A 17,310-nucleotide genomic window follows, 5' to 3' on the forward strand; every position below is an offset into this window, starting at 1 on the left:
CCCTTTGAAGCATTGTCCCCCTAAGAAGGGAGCAGCGGTCACGAGGCCGTTGTCTGAGTCTGAGTCGGACCCGTGTTCCGACACGCCCGGTGCACCCCCGAGCAGACTCGGGGGCCCGGGGGCGGGGTGCATGTGCACATTCGGGTCCCGGGGAAGAGCGGGCTCCTGGGGGGCCTGTCGTCTTCTCATTCTTCCTGCTCACGCACGGCTCCCGTGCTGAGGCCGGAGAAGGAGAGAAGCCGTAAACGGAAGACGGGAAACAGTGAAGCACTGTGTCCCCCCCCACCCCTTTCAGTTTTCAGCTACGGGTTTGAGAGAAAGAGAGAGAGAGGGGGGAGAAGGAAGAGAGGAAGGAAGAGAGGAACACTGGTCTGTGGGCCCCCATGGTGGCGGTGCCTTGCTCACTGCTGACTCGTGTGTGTGTGTGTGTGTGTGTGTGTGTGTGCGCGCGCCCTGACCGGGGAGCGGACCCGCAGCCTCGGGGTGGGGGGGCCGGTGCTCAGAGCAGCCGAGACGCCCGGCCAGGCCGAGGGCCGCCGCCCCCCCCCCCCCCCACCCCTGACGACAGCCGCTCCCCCCCAGAGCTGGAGCACATCGAGCAGGACGAGCGGGTGCACATGAGCCAGGAGGGGGACCTGTACTTCGCCAACGTGGAGGAGAGGGACAGCCGCAGCGACTACTGCTGCTTCGCCGCCTTCCCCAGGCTGCGGACCATCGTGCAGAAGATGCCCATGAAGCTGACGGTCAGCAGCTGTGAGTACAGCCGGTGCCCCTTCCGCCGCGGCTGCCGGGCACACGCGTCGTGTCTGTGACCTCCTCCCTGCTGGGGCCGGCGGGAGCCGGGCCACGTTTTCCTCCACGTCCAGTTCAGCGGCAGAGACGCCGCCGCCCTGGTGCAAGACGCCGGCCCTCACAGCTCTGTGGGGCCCCCTTGCTCCCAGCCAGAAAACCAAACTCCCTTCTGAGCGCAGCTAGGGCACAATTCACTCCTGTGGAGACAGAGAGAGGAAGAGAAGGAGAAAGAGAAGGAGAGAAACTTCAGTGTGTGCCCCTCTCGTGCGCCCCCTACTGGGGACCTGGGCCGCAACGCCCGCATGTGCCCTGACTGGGAATCGAACCGGTGACCCTTTGGTTCGCAGGCCGGTGCTCCATCCGCTGAGCCACACCAGCCGGGGCCAAAGGAGCAGTATCACAATTTCTCTCACGCCAAGCTTTCCTTCTTTCCCAAGTAGACCGAGTCATTTGAATCGCTTCTCTCCCTCCTCGGGCCTGGGTGCCCGCGTGGGAGCACATCCCCATGGTGGGGGGCGGGGTGGAAGAACCACAGACTCGCAAGGTGAGGTGCTTGGTGCCACTGGGGCCGCTGTCGGCGTGGGCGCGCCCTTGTCCGCCTGGGCGGCGACTTTCTCACCGGTACACGAGACTCACCCCGCCAGGGCTTCCCTGCGGCAGGCAGCCGGGGCGGCCGCGGCTCCCTTCCCTGGAGGTGACCTCCGCACCCTCCGCACCGGGGCCCACCGTCTGCGGCGGTGGTGCGGGGCGGGGCTGCGTGCGAACACTCGTTCCCACGGCTTCCCTCGAGAGCACGTTCTAGCGAAGCCGGGTCACACCTCATCTTGTGACGTTTCCGGGACAGCACTGTGACTCCTCATTCTCTGTTGGTGTCCACATCCACCATTGTGTTTGTGAGTTTTTTTTTTCTTCCATTTTTTTCATTTCAGTAAAGCGTAACTCCTCGGGCCCATCCACAGAAACTGGTTCTGAGGGTAAGTGGACCGTGGGTAGTGTGCTGGCCTTGGTGCCGGCCGTGGGAGCTCACTGTCGTCTCCGAGTGTGGGTTTTCCCTCCGATACCGTCGTGCGTCTGTTAGGGTACCAGAGTTCACGTCAGGGGGGACCTCTCAGCATCCAGCCGTCTGTCACACCACCTTCCATATATGCAAAAGGGTGACGCTCACAAATGCACGACTGTGTAAAGACAACCACGTGTGCGTGCATAGTGTGGTTCACACGCACAGACACGCACCACCGCATGTAGACGTGCATCGTTTTAGCGGAGCGGTTATTCCGAGTCTCCCCGGGGGTCCCTCCTGGCCAGCGGACACCTGGCTGGCAGCTGTCGTGTGCAGAAAGGAAACCACGTTTGCGAAAGCGAAAAGGTTTTTCCCGCGGGGCTTCCCGGGACGGGTCACACGGGCCTGCCTGCCGCCAGGGGCCTGAGCATTTCCCAGCCTGTCTTGCCCGTGAGGTATTTTCTGTTTCTTCCTAAGCCGGGGGGGGGGACACTTTCGTCTGCACCAGAGCTAGTGTTCTGCGGACGTTGCCGGAGTAAGCCCGAGTGGTCCTCGGTGAGCTCGTTTCCGTAACTCCAGGGGCCACGTGTATGTGTGTGGCCGGTGGCCTCTACGTCACCGGGGCCAGTGGCCTAGTTCGAGCATCTCCTGCAGTGTCAGCGGGGCCAGGGGCGCCGCCTGGGGTCACCACAGTCTTTGATGTCCACAACTCCGATGTGGACATGACACCTTCACCGCACACCAGAGACACACCTGTTTTAGTGCTGCTCTTGCTGACACGTGAGCACACAGATAGGATTTATATTTGCGTTGGCACGGACATTCACGTAACTGATATGTAACGTGAACTCTCTGACTGCAACTGAACGGCGGTGTTGATAGCCGTCGTCGGAGGCACACCTGAGAGGAGGCTCCGGCTGGTGCCCCGCCAGCCCGGCCCCCCCCCAGCCCGGCCCCCCACGCTGAGGACAGTGTGGAAACACCGTCCAGAGGAGCGTGGAGCATGGGGGCCCCTCACTTGCCACTGTATTCGGAAAGCATTCCTGGGGAAGTTTCCTTAGATCACCCAAGGGACACTTCCCTGTGTGTGGTCAGCGAGGTCGCCACAGGCCTGTCCAGCTTGTGTCCCTCAGAGCCCGGAGACACCGGCGTCACACGAGGAGTGTGGCGAGTTCACGGGCGCCCAGTGTCCCCCACGGGCGTCCCGAGTGAGGGTCCCTCGGGCAGGCCCCCGAGGCTGCAGGGTAGCAGGGCCCTCGGCGGCACCCGGGCACGTCCAGCGAGAGACAAACACACACAGAGCCCGCGAGCGGGGCCGACAGGGCGGCCGTGAGGACGTGGAGTCACATACGGCCTTGGCTCGCGGAACGGCCTCCGCCACAGGACTGGTTGCCCCGAGTCCTCCCCTGCCCCTCAAGGCGTGGCGGTGACCGGCTTCCTCGGCCCCTCGCTTGCAGCCCCCCGAGCCTCAGGCCCAGAGGGAGCCCGTGTGTGTCCGCGGCCCCGTGTTCGGAGGAGGGGCGAGCCCGCGTCTCTGTGGGGGGTGCAGGGCCACCTGCGTTTCGGTGGCACGGGCACTGGGCCCTGGGCTGGAGGGAAACCGGAGACTTCTCTTCCGTTTAGCGAACTCGATCAAGCAGAGGGAGCCCAAGCTGCTGCTGCCGCCGGATGCCGAGAGGGGCCCCGAGCACCCGGTCACCGTCCTGCGCGGGGACACGCTGCTGCTGGAGTGCTTCGCCGAGGGCCTGTGAGTGGCCGCCCCCCCCCCCCGACCGTCCCCGCCACGGCGTGCGCAGGGAGACGCCTGTGCTGCACGCACGCACGGCCGACATCTCTGCCTCGCCCGCCCCCTCCCGGGGGGTCACCCCACCTCCGGGGCTGTGGCTTCCCCCTGACCCCCCCGGTTCAGCCAGGACAGAGCCTGGTTACAGTTCGGTCGCTCTGCCCGCCTGTGATGGCGACGTGAACAGAGGCGGCGAGGGCAGCGTCCCCCGAGCTGAGTCGCTGGGTGCCCTGCCCGGAGCCCGAGGCCGCAGCCACCTGCCCCCCTCCCCCCCCCGCCCCCCGTGCAGGCCAGGCCTGGGGCCTCTCCCCCGGGTGCCTGGTCTCCCTCCCACCGGCGGGCTGTAGTTCTCCCACAGCGCATACCCGCTACTCACACCTGCTGCTCACACCTGCTGCTCACACCTGATGCTCACACACACTCCCACTGCTCACACCTACTGCTCACACCTACTGCTCACACATACTCCCACTGTGCACACCCACTGCTCACACACACTCCTACTGCTAACACCTGCTGCTCACACCTGCTGCTCACACACACTGCTCACACCCGCTGCTCACACACACTCCCACTGTGCACGCCCACTGCTCACACCCACTGCTCACACCCGCTGCCCACACCTGCTGCCCACACACACACTCGCACTCTGCACACCCACTCACACTGCTCGCGCCCGGGTGCCTGCGCACTCCCGCTCCCACCGGGTGCGTGTCAGGTGGAAGGGACGCTGCAGCTCCCCTCCGCGGGCTGGCGGCCTGAGGGTGCCTGCCCGCCCCGCCCCTCTGCTTTGCGGAGTCGCAGGCGTAGGTGGGGGCACAGCGCCCCTGGCGGAGGCCGCCCTGCAGACAGAGGGGGAGAGCGACCCGGGCTGGGCAGGGGCCTGTGCAGAACCCGAGCTTTGCACCGAGTGTGTGTTCGCGCATCCACACGGGCTGAGCAAGACAGTTTTCTTCGGCCCTTCGGTGCTCAAACACTGTTCGTGAGCCTTCCTCAAATGAAATAGGAAAGAACAAAGAAAAAACTTGGCAAGGATGGAGCTGAACCTGCTTGCGGTAGTGTAGCTACATGCCCCTGGAGAAGTTACGTTGTACGGTCACTGATAGGTATAGCCACTCTTTCCCCCTCGTCCAGGGGGCGGGTTTTAGAGGATTAGACTGATTCTCAACGACTGGCAAAACCCAAACCAAACAGACAAAGCCCCTGCAGAGAGCGAACGCCAGCCCCGAGAAAGTGCCGGCTCCCGAAATCCCGGCGTGGGGGGGGGGGTGGCCGGGGGGGTGCAGAGCAGCCTGCGGCCTGGCACGCTGCCGCGTGGGCAGACGGGCGACCAGCCGGCCGGCCGCGGGCTCCGGGGAAGCACCTGTTCAGTGTCAGCTCAGGAAGCCCGCCCGCCTGCCCGCCCACCCGTCTGCCGCGTGCTCTCGGCAGGTCCACCAGCCGCGGTTCCGCTCTGAGGGCAGGACGCGCTCGCCCGCGGGGCGGGGGGGCTCAGGCGTGGGCGGGTGGGAAGTTCTCCTCGTGGCACCTGTAGCGGCCGTGGGCATCCCAGTGACTGTCCTGGCCATCGCCTGTCAGGGCCACCTGGGCCGATCGGCCGAACAACAGTAGGCAGTGCCGTTATGAACCGATCACTGACTGATTTGGCTACATGCCCGTAGTCCAAGAATACACTATCAGGGACGGGAAAGGGCCGGCCGGAGCCCAAGGAACACCACGGTTCTCGGTGACAGAAAGGGCACCCTGGGAGCCAAGGTCAGGTTCTGAGGCGCCACCTGCCCCCCCCCGGCCCCCCAGAGACCACCACGAGTTAACTTCTCGGAGCCTCGTGGGGAAAGGATTATAATAAGCCCCATCTTCAGAACCTGCTCAATACCTGTTCACGTTTTTGGATTTTTTTTTGTCGATAACAAAAAGAATATAGTGAGGGACAAAAAGCAGCATCGATCAAAGCAGCCAGAAGGGGTTCCTTCCCTCCGTGCTGTCGGCCAGGCCGCAGGGGGCAGAGGACAGGCCGCCGGTCCCGCTCTCGGCCCACGTGGCTCTCCCGTGACTTCTCCTTCGCGAGAGCCATCGGGCGCTGCTGCCTGCGTGTCTGGCTGCACCCCCACCCCCGTCCCCTTAGGGAGCAGGAGAGAGAGACCCGCCCCTCGCGGAGAGTGACAGCTCCTTGGCTCGGGTTGTTTCGTTTCTGCTTTTCCGCGGGTGTGTGTTTTGGCTGCGACATCTCGCCTTTCCCCGTCAGGACACGGGGGGTCCCCTCCTCCCGGGCCTGTCCGCCCGGCTCCTCCCCCCACCGGCTGGCCACCACTGGGCTCTCGGCTCCGAGCCCCACGCTGGAGAATCGGCTCCCGTGGGGGCAGAGGGGCCCCAGGGCCGCCGCCCCCGGCTGACAGCGGGTTCTCCGCCGCCCTGCCTTCCGGCCGCACACAGGGGAGGGGCGGTTACTTCCGGCCACCTCAGATCACCCCCAGGGAGGCCGCACACTGGAAACAAACCCCGGGGAGCTTCTGTGTGTCTGTCCTCCATCGGGCTGCCCCCGAGTGTCCCGCACGCACGCCCTGCGGACAGAAGAGGGAGGGTCTGGAGGGGGGTGCGGCCGAAGGAGGTGGCGATGGCGCAGACCTGAGCCGGCCCACGGCCACGGCGGCGGTGGGCAGGGCCGTGCCGGGACGCAGCAAAGCCACGTGATACAAGGTCCATCCCACAGGGTCCTTCCCGTTTTATTTTAAAAGATGTTTATGGTTTACTTATTGTTTCCCAGACCGACCCCGCAGATCGAGTGGGAGAAGATGGGCGGTGACTTGCCCAGAGGAAGGGAGACCAGAGAAGGCCACGGCAAGGTGCTGAAGGTAGAGAAGGTCTCCTACGAGGACCGGGGGCGCTACCGCTGCACGGCCACCAACCCCCTGGGGGCGGCCACGCACGACTTCCACGTCACGGTCGAAGGTACGCGCGCCGCCCACGCCGACCTGTGTCCCCCGCGTGACAGCTGCGTGGAGTCGCACGCGCACACGCAGTGCACCCACACTGCAGAGCACGCGTGAGAGCACGGGTGAGCTCTCCCCGCTCTGGCTGGCGAGCGGGCCCTGCGCGTCCCGCTGCCGAGGGTCTGTGAGCCACCCCGCAGAGCCGCGGAGGCGGGGACCGGTGACGAGGGAGACCGCACACGCGGGACCCAGCGCGGGGGTTTCCGGGCGTGTTCAGACAGCGGTTGGACCTGGTCCCCGCGTCAGTCAGCCCGTGAAGACGGACCCCCGTCGTGCGCGCCCGCAGCCCCGCACTGGGTCCTGTCACGAAAGAGGCGAGCTTCGCCACGGAAGGACGCATCGCCATGCAGGAGCAAAGTGGGGGCTGCGCTCCCGTCTGCCCTCAGCGTGCTGCGGCCTCAGGCCGCCGTCCACACCGCGGCGTCTGCCCCGGTGGAACGAGTGGGCAGACAAGGCGCTGTCTGGGCTCTTCCCCTGGGCACCTGTCTGTCCGTCCTCTGCTGCCCACAGCTGGGGGCAGGTGACCTGCACTGGGTGGGTCATGGGCAGTGACGCCACCTGCCTCTGGAAGGTGCAGATAAATGCAGAGGACACGGAGGCCCTCTCCCCGTGAACATATGCCTTCGGTCCACAGTGCTGCGGCGGCGGTTTTTGGGGCCGCAGAGGGGAGGGGGCGGAGGTCAGGGCCCCTTGTCCTCAGGGAGCTCGATGGGTGCGGACCGTGCCCCTGGGGCTGATCGCACCGAGGTCCCACACGAGGTGCAGTTGGCTGTACCAGCCACGTCCTGGGGTGATGCCTGGTTCGTCGCACTCTGCAGGCCGTGTGGTCTTCTTGGTGTGGAAGGGAACTGTCCCGGTCGGGGTTCCACTGGGGGACTGGCGCTCTGGGGCTTCCGTCCACATTCCGGTCAAGTTCACCTCTACAGCTCCCGTTTGCACAGGGAACTCCCGGGTGAAGGCCCCCTGTCTCAGTTAGTGGGAGGAATGAAGACTCAGACACACCGCCAACCCCGGCGAGCACTGCTGGGTCACACCCCTCCCGCAGGTGGAGCGTTGGAGGAACTGAAGGGGGGGGCAGGGGTGAGGGGGCGACACGTTCCGTGGGCAGCGACAGCAAAGCCAGACGGGAGGAAGCCCACTGTGCGCGCCGAGAGGGGCTGGTTCCCGGGACGTCCGCCCGGCAGTCGCAGAGGAGCTCGGACAGCAAGGGCTGGAGAGGGCACGGGGCCTGCATTTGTGGTCACCGTCCATGACCGCCGAGTGCGGCCAGGCCGGGCGCCGCCCCAGCACAAACACGGCCCGGGAGCCAGGCCCTCCGGTGGCGGGCTGCTCCGGCGACGAGTTGCTGACTCCTGGAAACCCTTCCAGATGGCTGGGGCCGCGCCGCCGAGCGGAATATTTTAACAATCTGGCCACGGCTTCTCGACTGCAGGGCCAGCTTTCAAACGAATTGCAAGGGTTGCAAAAAAATAAAAAAAAAGTCAAGGATGTAAAACCCATTATTCGGTCTGAAATGTGGCTGTAGGACTCCAAAGGAACACAGGTTTCCTGGGCAAATTGTCCCCGCTATTCACGGGGCAGCGATTAGCGCCATTGAGATGCAAATACTGTTTTTACTGGGAGCAGTTAATCCTTCCCCCCTAACGGGAAGGCGCTGACCGGGCCCGGGAGCCGCCCCTCCCCAGGCCCGCGAGGAGCGCACCGGCCCCACGGAGCCTGGGCCTTGTCCGCGGGAGGAGGCGGAGAACGCACAGCGGTCATCCATCACTCGGGCGCACCCGCGCGCTTCCATTCACTTCTCTCCGGCCTCCCCGGGCCTTCCCCTTTCCCCCCTTTTGTCTCCTGCTCGGAAACTCGCGCCGAAGCGCCGGGGTCCGGGAGGGGGGCCGCCGCGAGCGCCCAGCACCGAGCCCTTCTCAAAGGCCCATTGTGCCGCGGCCGCGCATGCGTCCTGCGGTGCTCGCGCCCTCCGCCGCCGCGCCCCCCCTGCGGCCCCGCACCGCCGAGCACAGCGCTAGCAGCCGCAGCCGCCGGCTCTGGGGGCCACTGCGTTTCCAGGGCCTGCCCCCTGCGGGAGCGGGACAGCAGGAGGGTCGCTGGGGGTTCGCAGCTCCTCTCCGCAGGCGTCCGAGGTTGTGGCTCTGCTTGTTTAGTGACAGAGCGGCAGCGGCTGTGTGCAGGAGTGCACGGCACACACGTGCACATGCACGGCCTCGCGCGTTCATTATACACACATGCGTCATGCCAATACAAGACGTACCCAAGTCGGTGGAGGACATCTCCGCGTGTATTTGAGCCAAACTGACGACAGCGGCCAGGAAGCGAACTCTCAGAGGACGTTTTTCCAGTAACCCTTTTCCCCTCCTTGGCTTTGAAACAGTGCTTAAATGACACTTTCCATTCTTCGTATCCACGTGCTTTAGAGACTTACGGTTTTTAACTAAAATGGAAATCCGAACGTCCCGGGGGCAGGGGGGGAATAAGCCAGCGGCACTGGACGGGAGTTAGTCCCTGCAGGGATTGTGCAGTGCTCTAGGAAATCAGATTGCTCAAGCCATTCACACTCTAGTCTAAATCTTCAGCTCGCTCCCGGCCGCCCGGCCGTGCTCTTCAGGTGACAGAACGTGGCCGAGGTGTCTGCGCTGGAGACAGGGTCTCATTCCGCCGCCCGGGGGCGCCCTTGGGGCGGCGGCACGGCTGCATCTGGCGCCGGGAGCTGCAGGTCGTGTCCGTGGTGTGTCTCTTCCTGCTGCGCTGGGCGGGCGGAGCGGAACCCTGGCTTTTAAAGGGCTTCCTGCGCCTTTCACGGAGAGCTCTGCGGGAGAGGACGCTCCTCAGGCTCTTTCCCAGATAAGCAGACACAGAAGTGAAGGAAGTGCTGAGCACTGTGGTTTTATTCAAAAACGTCTTTAACAGCAGCCGTCTTAAATCCCTGCTGCTGCACGCACGTGAGCGTGGCCAGCGCCAGACACACGTGCCCCTGCCCCCGCGTTTCCCGGCCCGGGGACAGACAGGTGCCCCTGCCGCTGAGCAGGGACCCCGGACGGCTGAGCACGCTGAATTTCCCATCCCTGCTCGGAGTCCAAGGGAGAACGCATGGACACACGCGTGTGCCCGCACGCACGCTCGCACCCACGCACACATTTGTGCATGCACTCGGGTGCGTGCACACTCTAACTACGCTAGCACGCATGCACACTCGCACAAGCGCACGGCCTTGCGGCACTCTCTGCACTCTGCCGGGAAGCCCTGCGTGTCCGCCACCTGCTGGAGCGTCTCGGAAGCGCAGGCCGTGACGTTCGCGGGCCTGGCAGCCCGGGCGACCCCCCTGACGGCCCCCTTTGCCTGTGTCCCCAGAGCCCCCGCGCTGGGTGAAGAAGCCCCAGAGCGGCGTGTACAGCACGGGGACCAGTGTCATCCTGCTGTGCGAGGCGGAAGGAGAGCCCAAGCCCACCATCCGGTGGCGAGTCAACGGCTTGCCCATCGAAGGTCAGTGCCCTTGCTGGGCGCGGGGCTGCGGGGGCGCGGCTGTCCGGGAGGGGAGGGGCTTTCCCGGGGGAGCGGGGCTCTCCGGGAGGGGCGTGGGCAGGTGTCTTCGTGGAGCAGGTCTGCGCAGGGAGCAGGGTCCGGGCTGACGGCAGTTGCAGGGCCCATAGCGCACCCAGCCTGGGCCTTGGAGGGCAGGCCCAGGCCCCCGCCACCCGGTGCCGGCCGCAGGTCCCGGGACTGGCCCACAGTCCCGGCGCTGAGCGAGGGTGGGCTGATGACCCAGGACCGGAGATCTCTGAGCTCCTAGAACTCCATCTCCTTTCTGAATCCCGTTCTACCGCATCCAAATCGCCACCGTAGGCCTAACTGTTACCGCGCGTTTTGTATCCGATGATATTCCTGACAAGCCCGGCGGGGTGCAGGGCCAGCAGCCCCCGGGAGCTGCTGAGTCCGGGCAGACGTTTCTCCCACGACGCGGCTCGCTCCCCGCCGGGGACGACGGGTGCTTCGCTCCGCGCCGACGGCGAGCCTGGCCTCCGGGGACCGGGCCGTCTGGGGGCAGCGGTCCCCGGCCGCTGGCGCCCCGGCCCAGACGCCGGCTCTGAGCGTGGGCGGCTGTGCTGCATCCCAGGCTTGAGGCCCTGGTCCCGCGTTCCTTCCGTGATCCCGTGTGGGCGCAGCCCCGGGGCGGAGGGCAGCCCTGGGGCGGAGGGCTCAGGGGCCGGGCTCTGTCTCAAGAGGTTGCCAGAGGCCGCAGCAGTCAAGGTGCGAAGGGCGGGGTCGGACATGGGGTCACGGCATCCGGAAGAGCTTGGCGGGAAGTGCAGGGAGGAGCTCCCCGCCTGCCCAGCCCCCAGACATGTGGTCAGTGGTCCTGCAGGGCCACCCTGGTTTCCCGTTGCTGCTGTGACCGGCGCCCCCAGGGTCTGTGAATGCACCCAGGTGCGTCCATCATCTGTCAGCCCTGCGGCCCAGCTGCCCTGGGCCAAGTCCAGGAGTCAGCGGTGCGGCACCCCTTTCTGGGGGGTCCTGGAGGGAGAGAACCCCCTTCCTGTGCCCTCACCTGCGGGAGGAGGCCCACTCCTGGGTCCTGGGTCCTGGGTCCTGGCTCCCTCCCTCCTTCTTCAGATCCTGCCACGCTGTGGCCTCTGCTCTGTGACTCGCCCCCGAGGTGCCCTCTCCCCTGGCCCATCACCGCCGGGAGAGGCGCCCTGACTCCCAGGAGCCTGGGACTTGCACTGGGCTGGCCTGGGTGACTGGACGACCCCAGACAGTCTCCCCATGCCACAGTCCTTCACCCGTGTGCCGTCTGTAAAGTCCCTTCAGCCGTGTTCAGTGACACGTTTGCATGTTGTCAGGATGCGAGTGTGGATGACCTCTGGGGCCCTGTCCTTCTGCCTCCTGCAGGGCCCTCCCGGGAGTAAGACGCACCCAGCGTCCATGTTCCCCAGGCACCCCGAAGTTCTGGCTGGCTGCCCCTCTGTGACAGCGGCCGTCTGTGTGCTGGGGACACGGTGCGCAGCCCACAGACAGGGCCCGGGCCCCACGGAGCCCCCAGTCCGGTGTAACCCGTTCCTCCCCCCGCTCTCGGAGGGGAAGAGCCGTACGAGGAAAACGTTCCACTCAGACGCGTAGCAGTCGGGTTCCTGCAACCCAGGACTTAGCATCAGCACTATTTCCTGTGACGGAGACACAGCGAGATGCACGAAAACAGGCTGATGGGCGACCTTGTAACGTCATTGAAACTGAAATCTCAGCATCTTTGCCCCTCACCCGACACCCCAGCCAAGGCGTTTTCCTCTGCGCAGCTGGTGTGCACTGTCACAGCCAGGGCCGCGGGCACGGTGCCAGACTCCAGGCCGGGCTGGGTCACCCATCCTTGCCGACACCGTCTGCTCGCTGACACGGCGGCCGTGTCAGAGCGGAGCCCGCGGGTTCCGAGACATCACCTGTGTCACGTCCACAGCTGTCTTTGGTCCCTAAGAAATGCACCGGGAGTGTCAAATGCTGCTGCGTCCAGAGCACATTCCCAGAATTGTGCTTGGGTCGGGGGGTGAGGTGGGATCGTTGCCACAGAGCGGGCAGCTGGGCCTGTTTTCTGAGCCCCTGGAGGAGGGCCAGTGAAATCTGAGAGCTGCGCCCCCAAGCGGTCGGACCGCGGACAGGACCCTGCAGGCGCGCTGCGCGTCAGAGGGACGGACGCAGGAGGGGGAGACAGGAACGGCCGCCAGGGGGTGCCAGCGGCCCTGTGCTGGGTGGACCTGCTCGGACCAGGGGCGGGGCCTCGGTTCAGAGTGGGGCTCGCCGCGGCCTCCGCGCTGGGCGTGGGGGTGCAGAAGCAGGGAGCTGAGGTGCTGGGGGCGTGGGGTATCCGCACCAACGTGCGGGACGCTGAGGCGGCAGAAGTACAGTCACAGTGGACGTTAGGAGATGCTAAGGAGTTCGACGCAGGGAACTACATGCGAGTCACCCTGAACTGCTCTCAAAATGTGAATCCCGTGGGACGCCTTCAGTCAACGCTCTTGAAATGTTTTGGGTCCTTTTCAAAAAAATGGTTTTAAATCGAACCGACGCCCGTGAACCTCCCGCAGAGAACCCGTTTGCGGGCGACGTGGTCTTCCCCGGGGAGGTGAGCTTCACCAACCTGCAGCCCAACCACTCCGCCGTGTACCAGTGCGAGGCCGCCAACGCGCACGGCACCATCCTGGCCACCGCCAACGTGGACGTGGTCGGTGAGCGCCCCGGGCAGGCCCCCCTCCCCGCCCCCCCCCCCCGTTCATCTCACGTTCAGGCCCCGGACCTGGCGCCCCACCCCGGCTTTCCCGGCGCGCGCTGCGTTCGGGCGCGCTGCTCGCTGCAGAGCAGCCGCGAGCGCTCGGCGGCTTTCTGTCCCCGCGACACGAACGTGGCTGCAGGAAGAGGGTGCTGATCTGCACGTGTTATTTCTCCCGCGATTTTCACACAGATATCCCTCCGCTGATACAAACCGACGACGGAGAAGCCTACGCCGCGGTGGTCGGGTCCAGCGTGTCCCTGCTCTGCGACTTCTTCGCCTCGCCGCAGGCGGTGGTGTCCTGGTAAGCGGGCACGCGCCCTGCCCCCCAGCCCCCCAGAGCAGTCAGCAGCGCGGGGCTTCCTGGGCCCCTCCGTCCGCCCCCCCAGGGCCGCCTGCTTCCGTCAGGCTGGGGCCACCCCGGGGGGGCGCGCCCACACGGGGAATGCGGAGAGCCGCTTCTGCCCGCACAGGGAAGCCGAGGACTGAAGAAGTTACGGAAACGGGCGTAAAGATAGAGCTGAGTGTCCCTCCGGGTGCGTCCAAGGTCGAGCCGTCCCCGGTGACTTGTTTCAGAGAACGTGGCAATGACTACCTGAGCCCGCGTCTCGTGCCAAACACGCGTGCAAAACTTCTCCAGCACGTGCAGACAGGCCCAGAGCGGTGGGCCTGGCGTGTTTTCAGCTTCAGGAGACACGCGTGGGGGTTCACGTGCTCCTCGGTCGTTCCCGCGGCTCTGAGGGGCGGGCACTCACGTGCGGGGGCGGAGCCTGTCTTCCTGTAACCTGCGGGGATGGCGCTCCCCGTGGAGTTTTACTGCGTTGGTTCTGGTTTTTAAACGCCCTCCGGAAGTCACTGAGGCCTTTAGAGGTCGAGCGATCCGCCCGCAGTGACGCAGCGGGTACGTGGGTGACCCGCGTCACCGCCGAGGGCCCGGCCTGAGGGGCGAGACCGCCCCTCGTGCTCCCGGTGGGGCCCAGGCTCCTCCGCCCCAGACCGGCCAGGATCCTCCACCCAGACCGGGTGTCCCTCCCCGGGGCCGACTTGCAGTGGTGAAACACCCGGGGGCTCGCTCTCTCCTTGGGGAGGGGGGCGTGCAAAGGCGGTGGCTGCCGGCGGGCTTCCCGGGCTCGGCCGAGTCAGGCTGTCTTTTCGACTCTTTTGGGCTTTACTTCGTAATGAGTAAATAAATAAGGACCCCCCCCCCATTTAAAATACTGTCATTCTTGATTACTGGGCTTGTTGGCACCCTGGGAAATCCCGCGGGGATGGCAGGAGTCCTGTGACATTTGAGCTCCGCGGCCGCCCACTGGGACTCGTCCAGGCTGTGGCCGCAAACGCCTGGCGGTGGGGTGAACGCAGGGGAAGCACCCGGGGCGCACAGGGGCCGGCAGAATCCACCAACGGGGCGGGACGGACCCGGGCCTGCGAGGTCTCCAGGGGCCCTGTTCCTCCGCAGCACATCAGGGGGTGCCGAGGGGTCGGGACCGCATTCAAGGCCTCCCTTTCCAGCGCAGTGCGCCCTGGCCGACCCGAGCGGAGGAGTCCGCACCCGTGAGCTGGGAGAGTCGCACAGATGCGCTCTGCACCCAGGCGCCCGCCACACTGCTGGCGGAGAGGCGCGGAGCCCAGGCCCCGGGCGCAGACCCTGGTCCTCCAGGTCCCCTCCGGTGGGGCAGAGCAGATGGTCCCCTGTGACCCGTGGCAGCATAGCAGAGGGCCGGCCAAGCCCCCGGAGGAGGGACATGGGTGCGTGGCCTCGGCGTGTGGCCCGCCCTCACGGCCCGTGTGGCCTCTCCGTCCGCAGGCTGAGGGTGGAGGAGCTCCGGCCCGTGGCGGGGCCGCGGCACCATGTCTACGACAACGGCACCCTGCGCATCAGCGGGGCCACTGAGGAGGACGCCGGCTCCTACACGTGCTGGGTGGAGAACGCCAAAGGCAAGACCGCGGTCACGGCCAGCCTGGACATCCGAGGTACGTTCACGCCGCCCTCGCTGTGCGCGACTTCTCCCTGTGGTCCGGTTCATCTTCGTTGTCCCCCTGAAGGCGGTGGGGGTGCGAGGCTGGCTCACACCCGTCCGCAGGTCTGCACAGCCCTGGACCACGTTCCGTCCAGACGGCCCCGCGGGGGCACAGGGCCTGCGGCGGTCTTCACGCAGAGGCTGCGAGCTGGGGGCGGGGGTGGGGCGAGGCGTGCTCCGGCTGACCGGGGGCATCCGGCCCGTCCTGTTCTGGTGTTTCCGTGACTCTGCTTTAGGTCAGTGACCCACTCAGCCCGCTGTCACGAGTTACCGACACTGAGCTAAACACGTCAGGAGTGACCTTAGAGGGCGCAGCTCCCTGAGACGGGCCGGCGGGCGGGGGGCTCGTCCTCGGTCTGAGCCGGAGGCAGCCCGGTGCTTCCTGTCTGCCCGAGTCCTGGGGCGCCGCGGAGCGTCCCGGGGCCTCAGCAATGTTCCGATTGTAAAATTGCCTGGGAAAACCAAAGAAGGGGAGGGTGTCACCCCACGCCTGGGGAGGACATGGCTTGGGGGCGTGTCACAGGGCACGCATCCGTTTGTCGCCTGTGCTCCCTGACACCTCGCGTGTCTCTCTCCCCCACCCCCCACGGCACACACTTCCTCCCTCCCTCCCTTCCTCCTCCTCCCGTTCGATTTCTTCTCCACGCCTCACCTGGGTTCCTGTGGCTGTTTCTTTCTCTGCCCTTGGTTGCCCAGCCCACACCCCCACGGGCCGCATTTTTACTTAAATGTCCTCTTACCGTGTCCCCTTCACTGTGTCTGTCTGCATTCTCACCGACCCATGCACTTTTATGAAATGCCCTTTCGAGGTGACGAAGCCGGACTACATGCATTACATGCAGGGGGCGCTAGTCAGCCAGGTTCAAAGTCCGAGAGGGTGGAGCCTGGACTTCCCAGGACCCTTCCTGCCCAGTGAGGCCCCCCCCACCGCCCCCAGCGCCGGCCCAGGGGGACCTCCCACCACAGCCTTCCAGGGAGACTGTCCAGGGCAGGAATGCCAGTCTGGTCTGGCCTGATGTCCACCTTACGTATGTGTCAGGGACGTGCAGGGGCCACACTCGTGCGGGGCTAGGGATGCCGGGCTTGCGCACAGAGGAGGTGCATCAAGGACGGGGCCGGACGGGAGGCGACGAAGCACAGTGGTTGCAGGCGTGAGCGTTGGTCTCCCGCAGGTTGGGGTTCGAGTCCTCGCTCAGCCACTCACTGGCAGGAAGCTCCGGTGCCAGCTACCCTCCGGTTATTTTCTCTGCAAAGCGGGCGTACCGGCGTTCACAGAGCCGTCGGGATTGTGGGACGTCACAGTGTGACCGTCTCAGCAGGGTCCCAATGAGCAGAGAAGGTGCCGTTGGGGAGCAGCTGTCACTGTCAAATGGCTTCTGACTTTGAACTTGGACTCAGGAGGAGGGTGTTCAATAACTCACCGCACGTTAATTCAGTCGGACAGTCTGCATTCCGGGCCTGGGCTTCCAAGTAACCAAAGTGTCTGCACTTCCTCGTAGTCAGTTCCGTAGGTGACGGCCAGGACAGGGCTGTGGGGGGCGGGGTCAGCTCCCGGGCCAGGTCCCGTCCCTCCCGTGTGGCCTTCGAGAGCAGGGTTCTGCGCTTGGAAACGGTCCGAAGGAAGCGGACACTGTCCAGGAAAGCTGCGGTGCCCGTGTTTGAGCCTCAGGGCGTGGTTCCCAGTGATTTACATGAAAGAAAGATCGTTAAAGCGTTTACCTGACATTTTAAATTTGCTCAGAAGAGTTCCGGATGTGTAGTGTAGTCTTGCTCACCCCTACCCAGCCTCCACGGGGACCAGTTCACGGCCCATGTCCTTGGCCTGCACCCGCACTCACTCCCCTTCTCCTGCACCTGTTTTCCTTTCTAACTCGAGTTCCCACGCGGTATCGTACCAGCTCCGGGGGCGGCACAGCGGCCAGACGGCCGTGCCCTTCGTAAGTCAGGTGCCCCCGGCGTTCCCAGCCCCCGCCCGGCACCGCCCGAGGCTGTCACCACGTCACTGGCTGCGTTCCCGGTGCGGTCCTTTGCTTTCCGTGACCGCTCCCCAACTGCCGTCTGTGCTTTTCCATCCCGTCACCTCTCCCCACTGACTGACTTCCCAACATCGCTCCCTCTAACTCCTTCAACGAGACAACCCACCAGCGTGCCCGGAGTGCCTGCTGTATACATGCATCAGTGCAGCAGGACAGGCCCAGGGGACCCAGGCCCCAGCCCCGGCGGGAGAAGCGAGGCCCTTTCTGTCCCCGAGAGGCGTCTGTTTGCTCGGCCTCCTGGAGCCCGGGAAGCGGGGGGCTCGCTGACTTTGGCGTTCACTTTGCACATGGGTTCACTCCGCACGTGGGCTTTGTCGGCCGCGCGGGCCCGGATGGACGAGAGCAGAAGTGACCCGTGGTGTTCCGAGGTGGCAGCGGCAGCACCGCTGAGATGGCGCTGTCCTGCCGGCCGCCGGGGCGGGTGGA

General features: G+C 65.6%; 1 protein-coding gene across 8 annotated transcripts in view; it reads left to right on the top strand.

Annotated features, from left to right (window-relative positions):
• The window catches only part of CHL1 (cell adhesion molecule L1 like), a 98,662-nt gene that overhangs the window by 63,494 nt on the left and 17,858 nt on the right, over nucleotides 1–17,310 (top strand). For 7 of the 8 annotated variants that reach the window (XM_045856866.1, XM_045856865.1, XM_045856873.1 and 4 more), the window contains exons 6-13: nucleotides 583–753; nucleotides 1,722–1,766; nucleotides 3,416–3,539; nucleotides 6,340–6,524; nucleotides 9,923–10,054; nucleotides 12,646–12,786; nucleotides 13,020–13,131; nucleotides 14,635–14,801. In XM_045856866.1, the coding sequence (XP_045712822.1) occupies nucleotides 583–753; nucleotides 1,722–1,766; nucleotides 3,416–3,539; nucleotides 6,340–6,524; nucleotides 9,923–10,054; nucleotides 12,646–12,786; nucleotides 13,020–13,131; nucleotides 14,635–14,801 (1,077 nt within the window). The remainder of the gene's footprint in view (nucleotides 1–582; nucleotides 754–1,721; nucleotides 1,767–3,415; nucleotides 3,540–6,339; nucleotides 6,525–9,922; nucleotides 10,055–12,645; nucleotides 12,787–13,019; nucleotides 13,132–14,634; nucleotides 14,802–17,310) is intronic. The other variant, XM_045856872.1, reaches the window with a different exon arrangement.

This window comes from Phyllostomus hastatus, unplaced genomic scaffold (genome assembly GCF_019186645.2).
Source record: "Phyllostomus hastatus isolate PE091 unplaced genomic scaffold, TTU_PhHast_1.1 phas_scaffold_129, whole genome shotgun sequence".
NCBI classification, from domain to species: Eukaryota; Metazoa; Chordata; class Mammalia; order Chiroptera; family Phyllostomidae; genus Phyllostomus; species Phyllostomus hastatus.